General features: G+C 29.7%; 3 protein-coding genes across 4 annotated transcripts; all 3 read right to left on the bottom strand.

The window, feature by feature from the left end:
* Positions 1–10,457: 10,457 nt before the first annotated feature.
* On the bottom strand, positions 10,458–15,559 carry LOC126845693 (kelch-like protein 28). 2 transcript variants are annotated; one of them, XM_050584517.1, is made up of 11 exons: positions 15,336–15,559; positions 13,648–13,746; positions 12,851–13,082; positions 12,587–12,762; positions 12,401–12,509; positions 12,113–12,266; positions 11,836–11,912; positions 11,445–11,762; positions 11,210–11,365; positions 10,803–11,046; positions 10,458–10,734 (listed from the first exon to the last, which is right to left on the bottom strand). In XM_050584517.1, exons 2-11 carry the CDS (start codon positions 13,689–13,691, stop codon positions 10,544–10,546), a joined length of 1,701 nt encoding a protein of 566 aa, XP_050440474.1. In that variant the 5' UTR covers positions 13,692–13,746; positions 15,336–15,559; the 3' UTR covers positions 10,458–10,543. The 2 variants fall into 2 exon arrangements, with proteins under 2 accessions (XP_050440474.1, XP_050440473.1); XM_050584516.1 differs by having other exon boundaries at positions 13,648–13,733.
* Positions 15,560–16,453: 894 nt separating this feature from the next.
* Positions 16,454–19,300, bottom strand: LOC126845706 (mediator of RNA polymerase II transcription subunit 9). The gene is made up of 3 exons (XM_050584546.1): positions 18,794–19,300; positions 18,603–18,699; positions 16,454–17,301 (listed from the first exon to the last, which is right to left on the bottom strand). The coding sequence occupies exons 1-3, from the start codon at positions 18,865–18,867 to the stop codon at positions 17,161–17,163; spliced, it is 312 nt and encodes a 103-aa protein (XP_050440503.1). The 5' UTR covers positions 18,868–19,300; the 3' UTR covers positions 16,454–17,160.
* Positions 17,392–18,592, bottom strand: LOC126845705 (E3 ubiquitin-protein ligase RNF113A). The gene has a single exon (XM_050584545.1). It carries the CDS (start codon positions 18,508–18,510, stop codon positions 17,581–17,583), a length of 930 nt encoding a protein of 309 aa, XP_050440502.1. The 5' UTR covers positions 18,511–18,592; the 3' UTR covers positions 17,392–17,580.
* Positions 19,301–19,779: the final 479 nt, after the last annotated feature.

The following is a 19,779-nucleotide window of genomic DNA, read 5'->3' as shown; positions in this document are numbered from 1 at the left end:
ATTTTTAAGATACAAAATAAAAAATTTAAATTTGTATCCCAAATGCGTTTTTGAAATTAAAATATTTGAAAATTTCACCATTTCTGAACAAAGTATACTTACAAATTTCGAAGTTTGATAGTGCAGCTTACTAAACGATGTACTATAATTTTTGCTGCAATATGTGTGTGCAGACAGTAAAACATGTGTAAAAGACAATAATCTGTGATTATCTTAAGTTATTTTATACCTAACCTAACCTATTGGATTTTCGGCCTAACGGTTTATTAATTTATTGGAGTGGGAGGGAGGGGGATCACACGTTTATAAGAATTATTACACATCCAAGTTGAAAAATATGTAAAGTTATTGGGTTTTCTTCTCGATTTCAAATATCGAGGTTTATCAATTTATTGCGTACACAAGTGTCCCACGTGTTAAATGCTCCAAGTTAAATTTATTAAAAAGAATTTTAAAAAATTGCCGTACTTACGAATAATAAATGAACTCGTATGAGCTACAAACATATATTGAAAACAAATTGCCATACTTACGAATAATAAATGAACACGTATGAGCTACAAATATTAAAAAAAAATGCCAGACTCCTTAAGGGGCCTCTTCCTGGCGTTACGTTCCCAAATCTCTCCCTATTTTAGACTCGGTTTGCCACTCTCTCTCTCCTATTGCCGCCCTTGTATATAAATCGCATTCGAGACTACCCTTATATGATTGCCCATTTAATTCCCCCACTCTTAAACCCACCGTTCTCTCCAATACTAGCTTTCTCGGCCTCCACGTTCAAACCCTTCGTTCTCTCCACCCTTCAACAGTCAACAATCTCTTTTCCGATTATATCTCTTCTTCGTTTCCTAATACATGCATAATATACACGGACGGTTCGGTATCAGTCAATTCGGCAGGCTGTTCCTTTTTTATTCCTGCTTTGAATATATCCTTTTCTTCCAAATTACATCTAGTCTCATCTTCCTTTACGGCGGAAAGTCTTACCATTATCCATGCCCTTACTTACATTTCCTCCGCTCCTAATACGGCTTATTTAATTTGTTCTTATTCTCTTTCATGCCTTCAAGCTATATCATCCTTTCCGTTCAATTCTCATCTTTCCCCTTTTATCCTAATCATCAGGTCATTAATCTTTTCAATCCTCTCACAAAATAAATCAGTTATTTTCCATTGGGTCCCAGGTCACGTTGGTATTACGGGTAACGAGGTTGCCGACCTCCTCGCTAATTCCACTTCATCCCACTTAATTCCGACCATCTCCAATACCCCTTCTTCTGACTTCCTCCGCCTTTTCCGTCACACTGTAGCCAAAGCGTGGATAGACAAATGGTCCAACGTTAACCTCAGTTCCGTTCTATTTCCCCTTCCATTACCTTTCGTCCTTGGTTCCATAATTTAAATATTCCCAGAAATGTAATATCCTCCTTTTCACGCCTTAGACTTGGTCATAATCTTCCGTCACATGCATTCCATCTATCCCTTAATTCTGCTCCATATTGTCCTCATCATTTAATTTAAGTTTTAAGTTTATATCAATGTTATTTAGTTTTCTGATTGTTTTTCTTTATATTTGTTTTCTTTTTCTTTTGTCTTTAAAATCATATTATTACCATAATGTACATTTACATCTTACTTGTTATTGCTGTTTAATTGTTGAGCCGAATGTTTTTTGTTAATAAAGGCTATTAAAAAAAAAAAAGTAAAAGGATATCAAGTATAGGAGTTCAGAGCTATTAGCTTCATTATATTACAGCAACTTTTCGATATCAACCTCTAATAAAACGTATAAAAACAATGCCGTTGAACTAAAAGTAATAAATTACGTTAAACAAATTATTAAACCTTTACGGGCTAATGACCGTAGGCGACATTAGACCTACCTTTTAGGGGGCTCTAAAATTATGTATACCTGATTAAACATAATTATTATCTTCAAACCATTAAATATAAAATAAAATACAAGGAGTGGGGTTTCCATTTTTTGGGGTGCTAATTTTGAGTCCGGGGATGCAAAAATCCCCCTAGCTATCGAAATTTTGACTCGATCCGAACGTTTTTCGCGAATATATAGCAAATCAAAGTTTACGATTGAAAAACAGGTAATTTTTTTCGGGGTTTATAGGGTTTTAGGAAGAAAAAGTTAACTTTTTTTACTTTTGACCTACCAAACAACTATTTGAGTACGATTTCGGATCTATGGAGGTGCTACACGAGTAGGTTGGTCCACAAGAAACAAGTTATTATTACTACACACAATACATCAATATAAAACAAACAGCTTCTCACTATCGCGTCGAGGCTAAAAAATTCCCTTTAGTTAAAGAGCATATATATATATATATATGTATATATTACAAATGTATAAACTATTATTTAAATTACATTTCTACCACGAAGAAAAATGGTTAACACCTATTGAGTATAAATTGTTATTAATATTATTTTTATCGATAAATTGTCATACTCAACCTGCTATGTAAATTCACAAAAATGCACATATACTAGCCTGACAAATATTTCTAGACTATATGCCATGACGATCGATGTGTAAAACCAATAACTAAAAAGCATTAAAGTTAAAACCTTGTTTCAAAATTTAGTACATCGTTTAGTAAGCTGCACTATCAAAATTCGAAAGTTGTGAGTATGTTTTTATCTATCAGAAATGGTGAAATTTATAATTTCCATTTGTATCTAAAAGGTGACATTTTGAATAAAATGATGTATTAGATTTTATATTTAATCATTATTTTGCTTAATGTGTAATGTTACAATCAGACTTGTGGAATTTTGAGTTTATTTCGTTAGGTTTTATACAATGTGATTTCGATTACATATATTTTTTAAACGTTTAAAATTAAGAATAATGTAATGAACAATTTGACTTATTTAATAATTTTAATAAGAGGGGCAGTGAGGTTAAATGTGGTTGGATTAAAACGATTTTTTTTTTTTTTTTTAATAGCTATTTATTTATACTGAAGAATAAGAAAATGCAATGACCATAATGATTTTTAATTATATATTGAAATACATCCGACATTACGTCTACTAATTTTCTGCATCCCACCCAAAACATTATCAATACTGTCGTGGTCTTCGAACAGCAACATTGCCGCAAAATTTGTGGATTAATTTAAAAATGGGACAATATTAAGTTTTTCTAGTTTTTAACTTTTAATGTTATTTTTTCTCCGTATTATGGCAAAAGTTTGATAAAAAATGACTTTTGTAGAGGAGAACTCTTGCCTAGCTAATTTTCAATTAGTTATAGTGATAAAATCACATTTAAATAAACGCTTTGATGCCAATCTCTGGGCACTGTACCTCACAACCTCACATTACTACGTAGAGGACGTGTGGCCAAGTCGATAAGACGGCAGTGGGTTTAGCGCTCACAGGTGCTTCGTTTGCTGGGCGAGTCCTCTCTGGCTATAGCTTAACGACCCGTCCCTTCTAGAAACCATCTAATGATAGCAGGGTTTGACCTCAAATAGCCGACGTTATACTTACCGTACATGATGATGACTTAAGTAATATAATTGCAATGTTTTTTTTGTTTAGATTTCAATAGTATTCAATTTACGCGTCTGTATACACTGTCGTACAATGAAGTTCAATGGCTTATGTCTTGTATCCGTGTTGCTAGTTATTTCATTGAATGTCGTTTCGGGTCATGAATGTCTTGATTTTAAGCCTATGGAGGATTTCGAAATGGAAAATGTAAGTTCAAGTAATGCATTTGATACTTGACAGTATATATAATAACAAAATAAAACAATTGAGTTCCAAATTGTGATATTCCTAGACCATAACTATAATAGTTATCGGATATGAGCTTAACTTTAATTTTAAATACAGCTATAATAAAAATATCGTTTTAATTTAGTCCTGTGTACTCGTACTAATCCGTCATTTTTTCTATAGTTTTATGGACGATGGTACGCCACTAAAACGATGTTACCATTTACTCGATGCGTAAGGTATGATTTTTACCCACAGAAAGTCAAAAAATTTAATACCAATTACCAATTTTACTATGGAGCATTGGAAGTCAAGAGTTTACCATCAGAAATGAATGTTGTTGATACTAGACAGGATTATTCAAGTACGTGAAATTTCAACATTTAATTTTCAATATTCGCCTACTCCAAAAACATTCCAATGCGCAATTTAAACCGGGTATTTCTTATGATTAGACTGATTTATATAATGTTTTTTTTTAAATTCGTCCATCGTGATACACCAAAAATTCCTTATTATTATTTGAACACTACTGGTTTAAGTGTTTAATTAGACTTATTTACTTACCGATAGACAACCGATTTATATATTATGTAGATACCTAATTGGTAGTTTTAAAAATGCACTTTGCAGATCCTAAAGCGCAGAAACCGTATTTTATTGTACTCGACACTGACTATGTATCCTATGCGAGTGTGTTCATGTGCGTAAAATTGCCAGATGACGAAGGCTTCTTACATTTTGTAACTATTTTATACAGATCAGTGGTCTTAGACAGTGAATTCCTAAATGAAGTAAATACAAATTAAAAAAATGTTATGTTTTATTGATATTTATCGTTTTAGAATAAAAAGAAAAAGAAATTAATTGGACCTGAATTTTTGCAGTTAAAAAAATGTAATTGTTTGTTCTTTAATTTACAGTTGATCGTAAATATATTATCGGTAGCTCGAGCTCCTCTAAATCTCATTCACGTTGACCACAAGAACTGTAACTATGGGACTCTTGTTGAAGATGGTGATGATCAGAATGTCATTGACGACGATGACGATCGACGACCTTACTTTTCTATCGAATGGATGATACAACCTACACCATAAGGAGGCATTTATGTTGGTTAAATACGAATAAATTCAAAAGATTAACAGTTCGACAATGTAAAGCTAACCCTGTCGCTAACCCCCATTCAAATTATAATTTTTAATGTAATATATAAAAACATTTATCATAAAACCTTTTACTATTGATTATAATTTATATTTAATTGGAAATCAACGATAACTACAAACATTTTAAATTCTAAGGTCTATTTGTTTAATTGAAAATCTTTTGCTTACAATTAGTATAAATGTATTTATTAAGCATTGTTAAATAAAATTAAACTATATCAGTTATTATTCAAAAATAAAAAAACATTATAAAATTGGATATTTCTGAGAAGTTTTTTGTTTTAATTTAGAGCCAAGATATGTCAGCAACTCGCCGGTGAGGTGCTTTAAATGTTGAACTCAGAAGCTTTTCATTTATGTCTATAACAATTTTACCAATTTTTAACGCTGTCATGCAGTTATGCAGTTATTGCGAGGAGTAAAAGAACATGAAAAGTTTTATGTGACAATAATAACCAGCTCAAGATTGTAATCAAATATCAGATATTTAATTATACAAAACTAGCTCATACTTCACATTTGTATATAGTGGTCAGTGCCCCTAAGGAATATTTAAAATAATTTATTAATCTATAAATTAATTAATAAAGAAATTACCTGAATAATATTTATATTTCTTTACATTATTAACCTTATTGTTAGCTTTGTGAAGTTATGTTTAAATTCTGCTAAAATTCAACATATAATAACAAGATGGTGATGATCAGAATGCCATTGACGACGATGACGATCGACGACCTTACGTTTCTATCGAATGGATGATAGAACCTACACCATAAGGAGGCATTTATGTTGATTAAATACGAATAAATTCAAAAGATTAATAGTTCGACAATGTAAAGCTAACCTTGTCGCTAACCCCCATTAAATGAATTAATAAAGAAATTACCTGATTATTATTTATGTTCCTTTACATTATTACCTTTACCTTATTGTTAGCTTTGTGAAGTTATTTTTAAATTCTGCTAAAATTCAACAAATTTTTCATAAATTAGAAATTAGTAATATTTGAATATATTTCGTAGTTAGTAAAAAGGCCTAACTTTATGTATTCTAGCCAAGATTTTAGTGGTTTAGTTTTTGACTACAACCATGTATAAAATTATGTCTCATTTTAATAAAACAATTTTTGAATTTAAATAACTTGGTGTAACTGTATAATACATTTCATATTTATATATAATTACTATATTGATAAAAATAAACATTATTCAATATACCACAACTGTGTCTTACTCTAGAATTTAGATCTATTTTATCATCGAACTTTGAAATATCAACCGATAGTAAAACGTAGAAAAAATTTACGTTAAACTAAAAGTAATAAATGACGTTAGAAAGTAGTTAACCCTTAACGGGCTCATGGCCATAGGCGCAACTAGACTTACATTTTATGGGGTGATAAAATTATGTATAGGTACCTGGTTAATTATAATTCTTATCTTCAAACCATTAAATATAAATAAAAAAATTGTAAAACAAAGTTATTCTAAAATAAAAAAATTAAACAGAGTATGTACCTACATTATTACAGTTTTATGCGTGCACATCAAGGATTTAGGTTTCAATTTTAGGGACCCTAAAGTCCCCTCAGCACCCCCTTAGTTCCACTTTATGTATAAATAGGCATGCCTAATCAGTTAATAAAAATCGTTTTTCGCGAAAATGTTGCAAATTAAAGTTTATGGTTAAAAAAACCGGTTGTTTCGGGTTTTCCCTATTTTAGGATGAAGGAGTTGACTATTTCTACTTAAGAACTACAAAAGTACAATCTTTATACGATATCGGATCTGTATAGATAGTGTGTCAAGAGTAATTCGGTCCACAGGAAAAAGTTATTTTTTCCACAGATACTTTTTGTCATTGTAAAATCAATAGCTTCTTTCGATCACATCGAGGCCAAAAAATCGCCTATAGTTAAAGAGCATTTTAAAAAAAAAATGTATAAACTATTATTTAAATTACATTTCTACCACGAAGAAAAATGATAAACACCTATCGAGTATAAATTTATATTTAGATTATTTTTATCGATAAATTGTCGTACTCGACCAGCTATGCAAATTCACAAAAATTCACATAGACTAGCATGCCAAATATTATACGCCATGACGATCGATGTATAGTTAAAAATCACATAAGTTTGAACTCTGCGTCAAAATTCAGTACATCGTTTAGTAAGCTGCACTATCAAACTTCGAAATTTGTAAGTATACTTTTGCTTCATCTCTTCGCATAACATGTCCGAACCATTTCAACGTATTCTTTTTCATTTTCCCCACAATTGATGCCACTCCTAGACTCCCCTTGTTTATTTATTTCTTATTCTATCATCCCTCCTCTTGTCTACTGCCTAACATTCCGACTCATATAACATTTCTGGACTCACTACCGTCCTATAAAAATGTACCTTTCAATCTTATAGCCATCCTTCTGTCACACAAAATACTCTCCTCCGCTTTATCCATCAACAATTATTTAGGCCGTCGTTAAGCTCACCGTACATGATACCAGCAATAATATCACTCAAGTTGTATATTATTTCAATGTTTTTTTTTAGATTTTAAAAGTATTCAATTTATGTTGTTATATACACCGTCATACAATGAAGTTCAATGGCTTGCGTATTTTATCTGTGTTGCTAGTTAGTTCTTTGAATGTCGTTTCGGGGCATCAGTGTCTTAATTTAGATCCTATGGAAGATTTCGAAATGGAAATGGTAAGTTCAAATAATGCATTTGATACTTTACAGGATACATAACAACAAAATAAAACAATTGAGTACCATAATATGTTCGTTAACCATAATTATCATTGGTTGAGCTTCTAAAAGCTTAACTGTATTTGTAAATATAGTTACTTTTTTTTAACTTAAGCTTATAATTGTTACCTATATGAAAATCGGTCCCTTTTCTATAGTTTTTAGGAAAATGGTACGTCGTTAAAACGACGTTTCCAGAAAATCGATGTTTAGTGTATGATTTTTACACACAGAAAATCGAAAATATGATAGAATATGCAGAAAAATCCAATTACAGTTTTTATTTTGGAGTATTGAAAGCCAAATCATCAAAATTACCATCAGAAATGACTTATACCGATCTTCTTAATGATTATTCAAGTACGTGCGATTTGATAGTTTGTTTTGACAGATTTCTATAAATATTTTTGTGAATTTGTTCATCGTGTTACAATAGATATACCAATTACCAACAATTCCTTGTTATCTAAAAATTAATGATTCAAGTGTTTTATTCAATTTACTTACCGATCGTCAACCAGTTTATATTATATAGCAGATATCTAATTGGTAATTTTTATAATACACTTTCCAGATGATCATGTGGAGGATCCGTCTTTTATTGTGCTCTACACTGACTATGTATCCTTTGCGCTTGTATACATGTGCATACATATGACGAATGATGGCCAAATGACTGGCTTCATACATTATATAACCATTATGTCCAGATCAGTGACGTTAGACAAAGAAATCATAAACGATGTAAATACAAAATAACAATTGCTTCGTATTATTGCGATATTTATCGTGTTGGAATAATAAAAAAAAATAATTAATTGAATCTGATTTTTTGCTGTTTCAAAAATGCTTTGTTTTTTCTTACAGTTGATCAATTATATATATTGGGGTCATAGTTCACCACATGATCTTAAATTCATAAAAGTTGACCATAAGGACTGTGGCTATGAGAATATTAACGAGAATAGTAATGATCAGAATGTCATTGGCGAAGATGGGAAAGTTTACATAACTATTAAATATTTATAAAATGCCAGAGGATGAACCTGCACCGTAAGGATGCGTTAAAGTTGATTAAATACGAATAAATTCTAAAGGTTTAAAGTATGACAACGTACAACAGCCAACCCATTACAATTATAATGTTTAATGTAATCTATTAAAAATTGTTATCATAAATACTTTTACCAATGTTTATAAATACTATTTAATTCAAAATCAGTGATACCATCTTAACTACAAAAATGTTAAATTCTTAGACCTATTTGTTTAATTGGAGATCTTTAGCTTAGTATAAAATATATACTTGTTTCGCGTTGTTAAATAAAATTAATTTGTACCCAATAATACATAACAGTAAAAAATTATAAAAAATTGGAAATTTATGGTATTTTTTGTTATTGATTTAATTAAATTAACATGCCCGTTAAATTGAAAAGAATAAAATAATTAATTTCTACTCATTCTATGAGTTATAACGAATAGGTAAAAGTTGTAATAATTAACATAAATGTATTTACCTATTTAATAAATATGTGCAAATTAGGATAATAAATTAAAATAACAGTCTTTGTCGAATATCCCCGTTTCTTAAGTGATTTTTTTTTAAATTAAATTTCAGAGTTCAAATCCCATCTGAGCTATTCATTTTTTGACATTTTTAATTGTGTTCTTTAATAAAACACAACACCAAAAAGATCAATTGCTTTCGGATTTGATGTCAATGTCAACAAATATATTTTTATCGGTCTAAAAGTAAAATAAATTTCTATTATAAAATTTCAGATCAAATAATCAATGAAGTTTCCTTATATTCGTGATTTAGGAGTAATTTTCCAATCAGATTTATCTTTAAATGCTCATATAGCGTTAAGTGTTCTAAAGCATTGAGATCCTTTGGCTTTATTATCCGCAGCACTAAAGATTTCACAAATGAAACATGCTCAAGATCCCTCCACTGTTCTCTTGTCAGACCTGTCCTTGAGTATGGGTGTCTAATTTGGAATCCATCTCATGTAGGTCCGACAGAATAACTTGTGAGAATTCAAAGACGCTGTATTCGTTATGTTGGCTTTTATCAGGAAGAAAATTGCTCGAGTTTATTAAGAAATATAAAAAAAAACTAAAAGATCAAAAATTTGCAATAATTTTTTATTTTTGGTGGTCTATTTTTAAGAGCGAAGAAGTGAACTTTTTCAAAGTTTACACCCGCTTTCCTAAAGCGCAAACTAGACCAAATGATGACCAATTAATTTCTAGGTAAATGAAATTTTTCATTTTTAAGATAAAAACCATCAATTTCGATATTCCATTAGTCAATCTGTTCTTTTTGGTTTTCATTCCTAATATCAATACCGTTTTATACAGGCAATATTTAAGAAAAAAGTGGTTTTAATAAAATATTACGACCATGTAAGTTTATTTTAAGGTTAATTTGTATAAGCCTAAAGATATCATTTCTGACTTATACAGTTTTTTATTGTCATTATTAATAGCAAAAGCTATTTTGTTCCAACAAAAAACCGAACTGAAAGCCAGAAAAAATTATGCTTGCACTTATGATACGTCATATTACCAAATAATACTGTCTACTGTCAGTAAGAACAAGTTCAACTTACAACACATTCGGATATTTTTTATTTTAATTGTTGAAGGAATAAATATTATGAAAAGACGATAATAATAAATCAGCATCTTATGGAACTATTTCTAAAATAAAACACTTCACACACAAATTATAAATATTCAGTATATGGTATGGTCTCAATAAGTAATCATTATTAAATTAAAATTTATTTCAAAATTGTTTAAATTATACAATTTTCAAAAGTTAAAAAAAAATTGACCCGTGTCGTTTCTGCAATCATCGGTTCAAGTGAACACCATACGATTTCAAATCAATTTCATTTAAATGAATAATTGAACTAAACCTCAATTTTGTTTTTACCCAGTCGACCATTTGCCATTTTCTTGCTTTTGTGTCGAGTCTCTCACACCAAAGTTCTGCACATTCATTCACACACACGAATAAGTCGTGTTTCTTGACAAAAACGCCTGCATTTTAAAATAATGACAATTTTAAAATAATGTATAAAACACTTAAGTAAATATAATATACAGACTTGAGTTTGCATCATTTGTTCCGTAGTGCAAATTAGGCATTTCTTCCCACTTTAAATTTTCTAAATCAAATTTAAAAACTCGTTGACATCCCTCGAGACCACCAACGAGATAAACGATGTTCTTTATTCTTGTTATACCCATAAGCCAATTAGCTATCGGCATTGGATCCAGTTGTTTCCAGTTTTTTTTTTCAAAATCATAGTAGTCCACGTTTGCAAGAACGTTTGTATTTTTTCCACCAAACTACATTAAGCAATAAAAATTTTCAATTAAATTTGTACAAAACATTATTGCAACTTTAATAATTATTTTTTAATTATTATTGTTATAAAAATTAACAAAATATAGGTAGACAATTTGTTAAGTGGTCAGACATGGTTTTTACGGTGAAACAGTATTTACTTACAACATACAAATGATTATTATAAATTGTGGCACTGCACAAGTTACGAGGAGTGGGCAACGGTTTGATAATTTCTGTCCATACTTTTGAATTTGTATCGTAATATTCTATCACATTCTCAAAATCACAACGCCGTATATTAAGACTTAAACCCCCGATCTACAACATAGAAATAAAAAAAATGTTATTGTTATAAAAGTGTTTTCATTATGTAAATTACAATCAAATTAATACGTACCACATATACATATTGCTCGTGAGTGCAGACAGTGAAAAATCTTCGGGGTCGATTTAGTGGTGCTGTCGGAACCCAATGTTTTGACTTCGATTTCAGATCTAGTTCTTCTACAATATTCATGTATTTACCATCAACACTCAAACCTCCAATTGCAAGTATTATTCCATTTCCACAGAGTACAATCTTTGTGTCTTTATGACGAGGACAAAAAAATAAATGTTTGCTCGGTTTCCATTTTAAATTATCGTTGCTTCTAAAATCCATATACCACACACGGCTTTCATCGTATTTCAAATGGCTACCAATCCCGAAAATAATCTGAACAGAATACATTCATACAAATTTTAATCACATTGTGTTCAAAACTTGTTTAAAAAATTTGTTTGCTTACACTTGTCCCAACTGTAGAATTACTTGCTAATTTATCAAAGTTAATTTTGGTAATTTCTTTTAACAAATGATCCATAGCTGAAAATAATAAATCATTTTTTTAATAATAAAAAAAAAACAGTTGTTAATAGAGATTGATACGAAAATACATAAAACTGCTTATGTTTTTTTTTTAACACAACAGTAATATATAAATGACTGATAGGCTATTGTATTTTCAAATGAAAAGCAACAATGTAGAGTAAATACAGTTCCCGATACAATGGTTGTATACTTACTATCTTTGTTATTTGTCACGTACGGTTCACTACAAATCCGTTGAAGTCCTTCTTTTGAAAGTAAATACAAACGTACACATTTCATTAAATCCAGTAACATGTGATTTCGTTCAATTTTGTTATATCTTATCCAACCAATTATAAAATCAAATATCTAAAATAAATTCTTTTATTACCAATAGTCAATTGTAACAATAATAAAAACCAACATTCGAATAATTCATTATCGTGTTACATTAAAAATACTTTGTTTGACAACCAATTTACACTTAAAATACAATATTATACCTTTTCCTCAGTGTCAACTACTAAATCATCTAGTTTAATAAACTTAAGGACATCATCAATTGAAAATTCAAACAGTTTTTTTAGTGCAAATTTGGATTTCAAAACCTTGCTACAAAAAAAAAGAAGGTTATGTTTTATTATTTTAAAAACTTTTGCGAGTCTCATATGTAAAACCTGATAACTTACGTGAAATTATTTAAAAAATACGACCAACATATACTGTAAATTTCTTTGTTCGATAATAACTCTGAAGTCTTCATAAAACTAATACAATTTTTACTATTTAGGTTATTTTTAACAAACTTGCAACACACTTCTTTTATATAGTTTAGACCATACATATCTGCAGCCATCCACATTTTCTATAAAAAAAAAAAATTGATAAATAATTAACAATAGAGTAATTATAATATATCTCATCAATTGTATACACTATTGCGTATGTAATACCTCGACATTTGTACTTTTAATATAAACATTATCCGTATATGCAAATTTGACTATCGATTCTAAAACTTCAGAGTCCATATCATGTAAAGTAACTTTATTTTCATCACTTTCTTTGAATTGGCTGGTAAACATTGTGTGAAATACACAGCTCACTGAAGCTAATACAACTTTGTGTGCTAAAATTTCTAAGCCTTCATTGCTTATCAAAGTTATGTCGCAAAACATTTTTTCCCTAGAATAATAAATCTACTTTAGTATTTACTTGCATCAGTAATAATAAATAATTATTTAATAAGTTTAAACTGTTAAAACAAAACTTTTATCAAAATATGTTTAAAAAAAAAAAAAATGGATAAATGCTTGTTGATGGATTATATACAAATAAAATATTCAACAAAAATAATAATTTACAATTACTCTTGTTTTACTTAATGAGGTATTAAACTTGTAATCATTATTTATTATTACTATAATATTGATTTTATAATAAAGAGTGCCTCATAAATAACGCCGGATAGCCAGGAACAAAAATCGTAACCATCGTAACTTCTAGAAATGTTGTGCTAGAAAGACTAACTCTTTGTCAGATAATTCTGAGCAAGCAATGACAATTTTTGTACCTGGCTATCCGGCGTTATATTCCGAGACACCCTTTACTAAACAATAAATTGGTGTAATTTGTATAGTTAAGAAAAAAAGTGTGTACACCACGAGGACCGAGGCATTTAGATATATAAATTGGTGATAAATAATAATTTCACAGAGCTTAATTAATAACAAATTCATTTAAGACTTACCGAAAGAATCGATTGATCTGGGCAATAATAATGTGTTGATCCATAATAAGTTATCAGTTCCACTGTTGTTATTTTACTTGTTTTCTCTAAATATTCAAGCTAACAAATAAAATTAATATTCCAAAAAAAAACGTGGTGAAATAAAAGGTTTTTTTTTTAATAATTGAGAAATAAATATATTTGAATTACTAAAACAGGAAATATAAAATATGAATTATTAATATCTAAATTACTACACCAAATGATAAGAACTGAAATATTTAGAACGGGCGCATGTTAACTCTACCAGTAGTGATCTTTTTTTTATAAAATCCACTGTCGAGTTAAAATTATATGGCAAAGAAACCCTCAACTCTTATGGTGTATATTTTTTAATGTATATTAATTGTTAATTTGGTAAGTATCATGTTTGGTTGTGTATTACATAATGACTGAGATAGATGTGAATGGAAACACTAGCATGCATTTATAGTTTTATTTAGAGCGCCACTACATTGGGATCATATCTATGGTGAAATTAATTCTATACATAAGGGTCAATTGCTCGACAAATTACGTGACATATGAACTATCTGGTTTTATTGACATAAATTCTATAACAAATAATATTAGATATATCTAATTCTGAGCCTATTAAAGACTTCAGTTTTTTGTTTTATAATCAGTAAACACCAGTAAAATACAATTTTTGAACTGATCTCCACCAATTTTGGGTAAGATGAAGCCTGCAACCAATTAATCGCAATGCCACTTCTTAAAAACTAGATTTTTAATCACTTTACTTATAAAATTTATGATTATTAAAACATAATAAAATTTTGCCTCATTCACCGACCAATTTGTTTAATGTGCGAGTACAATATTTTATGATAAGGAAAACACGTCATATAACTTAACAGATGAGTTTGCCAATCGATAAGATTATATAGTACATACATTGCTGTAGAATGTAAATTTATACTTATAGGTACAATTTTGTTGACGTTAAAGTTAACTTATTTCTTAGTCAGCCCTAGTTGCTATTACCAGCGATTTGGCTGAATTTATAATTGCCAAATTAAAAATATAACTAAACACATAATCAGACATTCTAAATTATATATTATATTAGTCACTAAATTTTTTTAATTAAATTATTATAGCTAATTAACAAAAAAATTCTCTATTTTCAAATATCAAGTCGGTGAAACCCCAGAGGAATAAAAGCTTGCCTAAAAGACTTAACTCACCTAATCCCGCTCTGGAAGCGTTAGCCACTTAACCGGACCTAACCTATCCTCACAAATGTATGTTGCTGAGAGCCTACCGCCACCTATTATTATACACGAGAAAATATGCAAACTAGAGGAGTCCGACTAATTCTGATTAGTAATTAGCGTAAAAAACACTAAATGACAAAAAAATGAGGAAAAGGTTGTCCGGTAAAGTAAATTTATGCCAAATTACATAAAATATGGGATGCGAAAATCAAAAGAAGTACGATTTGGCTTTGAATATCCCATAAATACATAATAGTATATAATATTATGTCCACACTACCCGTCGAAAATTTGCTATGTAATATTTAATTTGTTATTTAATATAAACAAAGCATATTTCAAATGCTTTGTTCTTTGTGTAGTTTGTTCAAAACGAAAAAATGTATGAATATTTTTTTTTTAACTCCACAGTTAATACTTGGTACTTACAAATTAATAAAACTCCACAACCGGTTACTTGTTTGATTTTTTGAGTTGTGAAAATTCAAAATTAACTGTATAATTTTACCATGGGATACATATATTGCTTCCTCGAGATGTAAACAAAAAATGAGCTGCTATTGATTCCAGCCATGAACATAATATAATATATGCTACTATATTGATTCCAGCGATACCACATGGCACATGCGTGATACTAGCAATACGGTATGGACCGTCGTTGTGGTAGCATGGGAGTGTACTAGACCTAAAAAGAAAATATCGACCAATTGTAGAGAGAGAGTTATAAGAGTCAATATCGTTAAAAAGAGATGGAGCGATTTGGTGAGTATTTCATGGAATAATAAGAATATGATATCCCTATGAAATGTTTCAATTTCAACAAGGTGGATTGATCCACCTTGAATTAAAAAAAAAAAACGTTAAATTTAATTTTTATGTACTTGTTGTAATAACCACTGGCGCAACTGGCGAAGGGAGGGGGGCTCTAGCACCCCCAGACTGAAAATTAAAGAACCCCCAAAAATTCAAACACTAATCCTTGATTTTTACACATAAAATTTGAAAATATGTACATACTCTATTCAAGTTTTTTATTTTAGAATATTTTTGTTTTCAAATATTTTATATCTAATGGTTTGAAGATAAGAATTTTGTTTAATCATGTGTACACGTAATTTTAGCACCACCCTAAAATGTTGGTCTTGCTGCGCCTATGATAGTAATTAGTAACTAGTATTTTAATTGTTTCAAACACGGTAAATCAATGTGTCATCCACTCTTGCAATAAAAAGATTATCATGCATGGTCAAGTTGAGACTTTATCGACTTGTATAATATTATCTTATATACTTTTTAACGTTAATATAATTTGTTTCAAACGCAAGCCAAGAAATTAAAAAATGCTTCCTACCAGATTATTTTGTAAAGAAAAACTATCTTTTAACACATATTTACAAATTATTTATAAAAAAAGTAAAACAGAATGTTCACAAATAAAATTTTAATGAATTTATGAGTATTTTATAATATATTAGTATTTGATACCAATAAAATAAACGTAATTATAAAACAACCATTAAGGCCAACTAATGCGTAAAATATAGGCGAACTGTAAACTTAAAACAATTATAAAAATATATTAACAATTACGTTATGACTTAAAATTATTCAGTACAACAATAAAAATGTATTGGTATCTTTAAATCATTGTTTCTATCATTGAGAATTAACAAGATCAGTAGTGTAATGTAAATGTAAAAACATTTTGAAGGTGACAGCTTTCAGAATTTTTTTTTTTTGCTTAAAAAATATTATTAGTTTTGACATAGTTAGAACGATTTTAATGAAAATTATTAGTAAGTTGAGTAAAATATAATTATTTTTGGCTTCTGGGTTTAGCACTTCACCAAGAACTACCTGGCTAAGTTTTTTGGCCTTTTATATAGCTGGAGAGGTGTTCCTTCTTTTTGTTTTTACATCAGAGCTACTACCCTTCCATTCAACACAAAAATTTTAATGTTTTAAAAATAGATTTTTGGCAACTGTTGACAATGGAGTTGGTCTTAATAGGGACTTAAGTATTTTGAATTAAAACTAAAATTTACATACATTATTATATATCACTTTTTTATTGCTAAAAAAAAAATCAATTTACAACACAATAGTTAATCGTAACCAGAATATATATATTTTTTTTATGATTTTCTCCTCGGTGTTCATATTACTTATTTTATTCTCATTACAAAACATAAAAAAGAAAAGAAAAAAAATTCACCTCAAATGTAAAAAAAAAAAAAAACCATTATGAGTTCTAATACTTTGGAACATCAAACGAATACAAGTGTCTGTATTTTAACAACAGTTGTCTTTTCATCTGTAGAGATTGCCGAAGGTCGTCCATGGCTTTTAGCTGTTGTTCACTATTGTACTGGACACCGGGTAGTTTGCGAATCTAGAATACCAAAATTACTCTTTTTTTGTATTGTAAGAGACATTAGTGATTGTACAACAATATTGAAATATCAAAATATAAGTCATTAAAAACATATACAATTTTTTTATTCATATTATATTATTATAATATGACTTTTGTCAAGTAATACATAATATACACATAATAATTAGTTTATATATTATACGATTAATTGGTTTATTTATACATATTATGGTTTAATGCCAAAAACAAAATCAAGTTATAGGTAGCAAAATTGTTCAGCTTTAACTAAGTTCATTAATCTGATTCTTCGCCCGAGTGGCATTGATGTATTTCGTCCGAATTTGAGGCGTTTAATTTGTCTATAATGACTTTGGCCGGATCAAAAAAGCCTCCGGTCTGTTTTTGACATACAAAACATTTAGTACTTTTCTTGAAATGCGCCAGTGCACATTTTTCACAAAAGTAATGCTTGCATTTAGTCATTACCGGTTCAACATAAGACCCACGACAAATCAAACATTTAAACGGTATGTAATCATCATCGTCGTCTTTAATTTCATATTTTGTTGGATTGTCATCTCCGTCAGAGTCGCCCTGCTGAGTAGTTTCCATTTCCAATTGCCAGCCGAATTTGTAATCCGATCGATCGTGCAAGAATTTACAACTGTCTCCAAAACCACAAAATCCAGTCTCTTTGTAATCTTTACAAATATCCGGTTGATAATCCCAGCGGACAGTCGATCGTAAATTGGCAGGAGCGCGGATCGGCCCTTTACGTACCATTCCGCTGGACGCATTACCAAGAGCCGTGTCTTTCTTTTCGTAATACTGCGTGTAGTTGGCCATTCCTCTGTACACTTTATCGTCTTCTTTACCTTTAAGTTCTTTGTTTACTTGTAACGAACGTTCGTAAATTGCTTGTGCATCCTTGTCGAGTTCCGTATCAATTTCAACAGTAGCCGTTGCCCCCATATCTTTAGGCCCGCTCATTTCCGAGTCCATTTTAGAACGATACGAAACACCAACAGTGTCGTGATCACTTTCAGAAGAATAATTTGTAGCGTCGTTAGTTTTGATTTTTTTACAAGACGTACTTTGAATTAATGGGTTTGGTCTCCTTTGCCGCTTCTCGTTTGAAATTACAGCAGATTCGTCTTCGCTACTTTCGCTTTCAGAAGCAGCCCTCCTACGCTGATTTTGTAAAACCTTACGTTTCTTAAACATTGTCGTTTTTTTTTTTTTTTTACTGCCGATCTGTCTTCTATTGATTTTTTTTTTTTGAACAATTAGCAAACTATAACAACGCCAAAGCTTACCTGATCTCGAGCTTGATCGATTTTCTTTTGAAGATCTTGTATTTTTTGCGTTACCTCTTGGGCCGATTTTTGCGGTTCGTGATTTTCTCTTTCGCCACTGAAAATTTCATTTCAAATCACATCCGATAAGGTATTACGAAAGAGGTACCTATCAATATAATAATTTTAATATATTAATCTGAACGTCATACCTTTTTATAATATCGTGAATTAAAGGCAAAAAGTCCGTATCTACATCGTTGACTGTAACAGCTGTGTTTTCCATGTTTTCACAAAACGTGCATACTTTAAACCGTTAAAGACCGGCAAACCAACGTTTAAGCAAAATTCAAAAACTATGTATCGCAAAAAGCATAAAAATTACAAATTAGTAATTACAGATAGACATGTAGACGCAGCTTGGTATCGCTTTTATAATGTTATTTATTATAATATTGCAAAGAATTCGTGAACAAATAAACAGGTAAGCCAGCAGTAACTTGGGTTGTCCATTTTCAAAAATGGCTACTAACGTTCTCCCGTAAGAATAATACACGGCGGAGGCCATATTGATTTTATCACAAATTTCCGACATACCACATTACATCTTTTTGGGAACGATAAACAAAAATATTGATTACTTCTTTTTAGGTTATGTTTATGGTTTGATAATTAGCTTATCAACTGTTGTGAGTTGTCCAACCACAGATAATAGTTTAAGTGAAAAGTGAAAACTGAAACTTTCCACCGAGACCGTGATTTCCACGATTTAATTAACAATAAGATAATTTATAGACATTTTTTAAAATTGTGATTTAATGTTTGATGTGTGGTATAACTTTGTGCATTGTCGAATCCTCTAATCAAACTATCTGGATATATAAAAACAAAATGTATATTTATCCATAATATGAGATAGGAACATATTATGTTTTATTCGAATACTATTATAAATGATTCAAAATTATTTAAATACGTATTCTAAATAAAATTAATAAACTTCAATCACCTAAAAGACACGGTATAAAGCGTTAAAATAGTCGTTTTAAAAATTGTAGAAGCAAAAAATTTATAAAATTATTTGTAATTATATCCCCAAGTAGTTTAATGAATTTACTTATGAAGTAGACAAATTAACGACACCGGGAAAAAAAACCGACAAAATTTAACGATTTTATCAAATAATAAATTGTAAATA

Source organism: Adelges cooleyi, unplaced genomic scaffold, assembly GCF_023614345.1.
Source record: "Adelges cooleyi isolate 19-005CV unplaced genomic scaffold, UGA_ACOO_1.1 ACOO_flye_CR_arks_rails_tigmint_CR_PRNA_8, whole genome shotgun sequence".
Taxonomy (NCBI): Eukaryota; Metazoa; Arthropoda; class Insecta; order Hemiptera; family Adelgidae; genus Adelges; species Adelges cooleyi.
Note: the sequence above shows the minus strand (reverse complement) of the source record. Positions and strands in the feature narration are given on the sequence as shown.

Coding starts and splice junctions, on each gene's coding strand:
- LOC126845705 (XM_050584545.1), bottom strand. CDS start 18,510: ATGTTTAAGAAACGTAAGGTTTTACAAAATCAGCGTAGGAGGGCTGCT.
- LOC126845706 (XM_050584546.1), bottom strand. CDS start 18,867: ATGGAAAACACAGCTGTTACAGTCAACGATGTAGATACGGACTTTTTG. Junction 18,700..18,793: donor ATTCACGATATTATAAAAAG/GTATGACGTTCA, acceptor TGAAATTTTCAG/TGGCGAAAGAGAAAATCACG. Junction 17,302..18,602: donor TCGATCAAGCTCGAGATCAG/GTAAGCTTTGGC, acceptor TTGGTATTCTAG/ATTCGCAAACTACCCGGTGT.
- LOC126845693 (XM_050584517.1), bottom strand. CDS start 13,691: ATGGATCAACACATTATTATTGCCCAGATCAATCGATTCTTTCG. Junction 11,366..11,444: donor ACGAGCAATATGTATATGTG/GTACGTATTAAT, acceptor TCTATGTTGTAG/ATCGGGGGTTTAAGTCTTAA. Junction 11,047..11,209: donor ATAATAATCATTTGTATGTT/GTAAGTAAATAC, acceptor TGCTTAATGTAG/TTTGGTGGAAAAAATACAAA.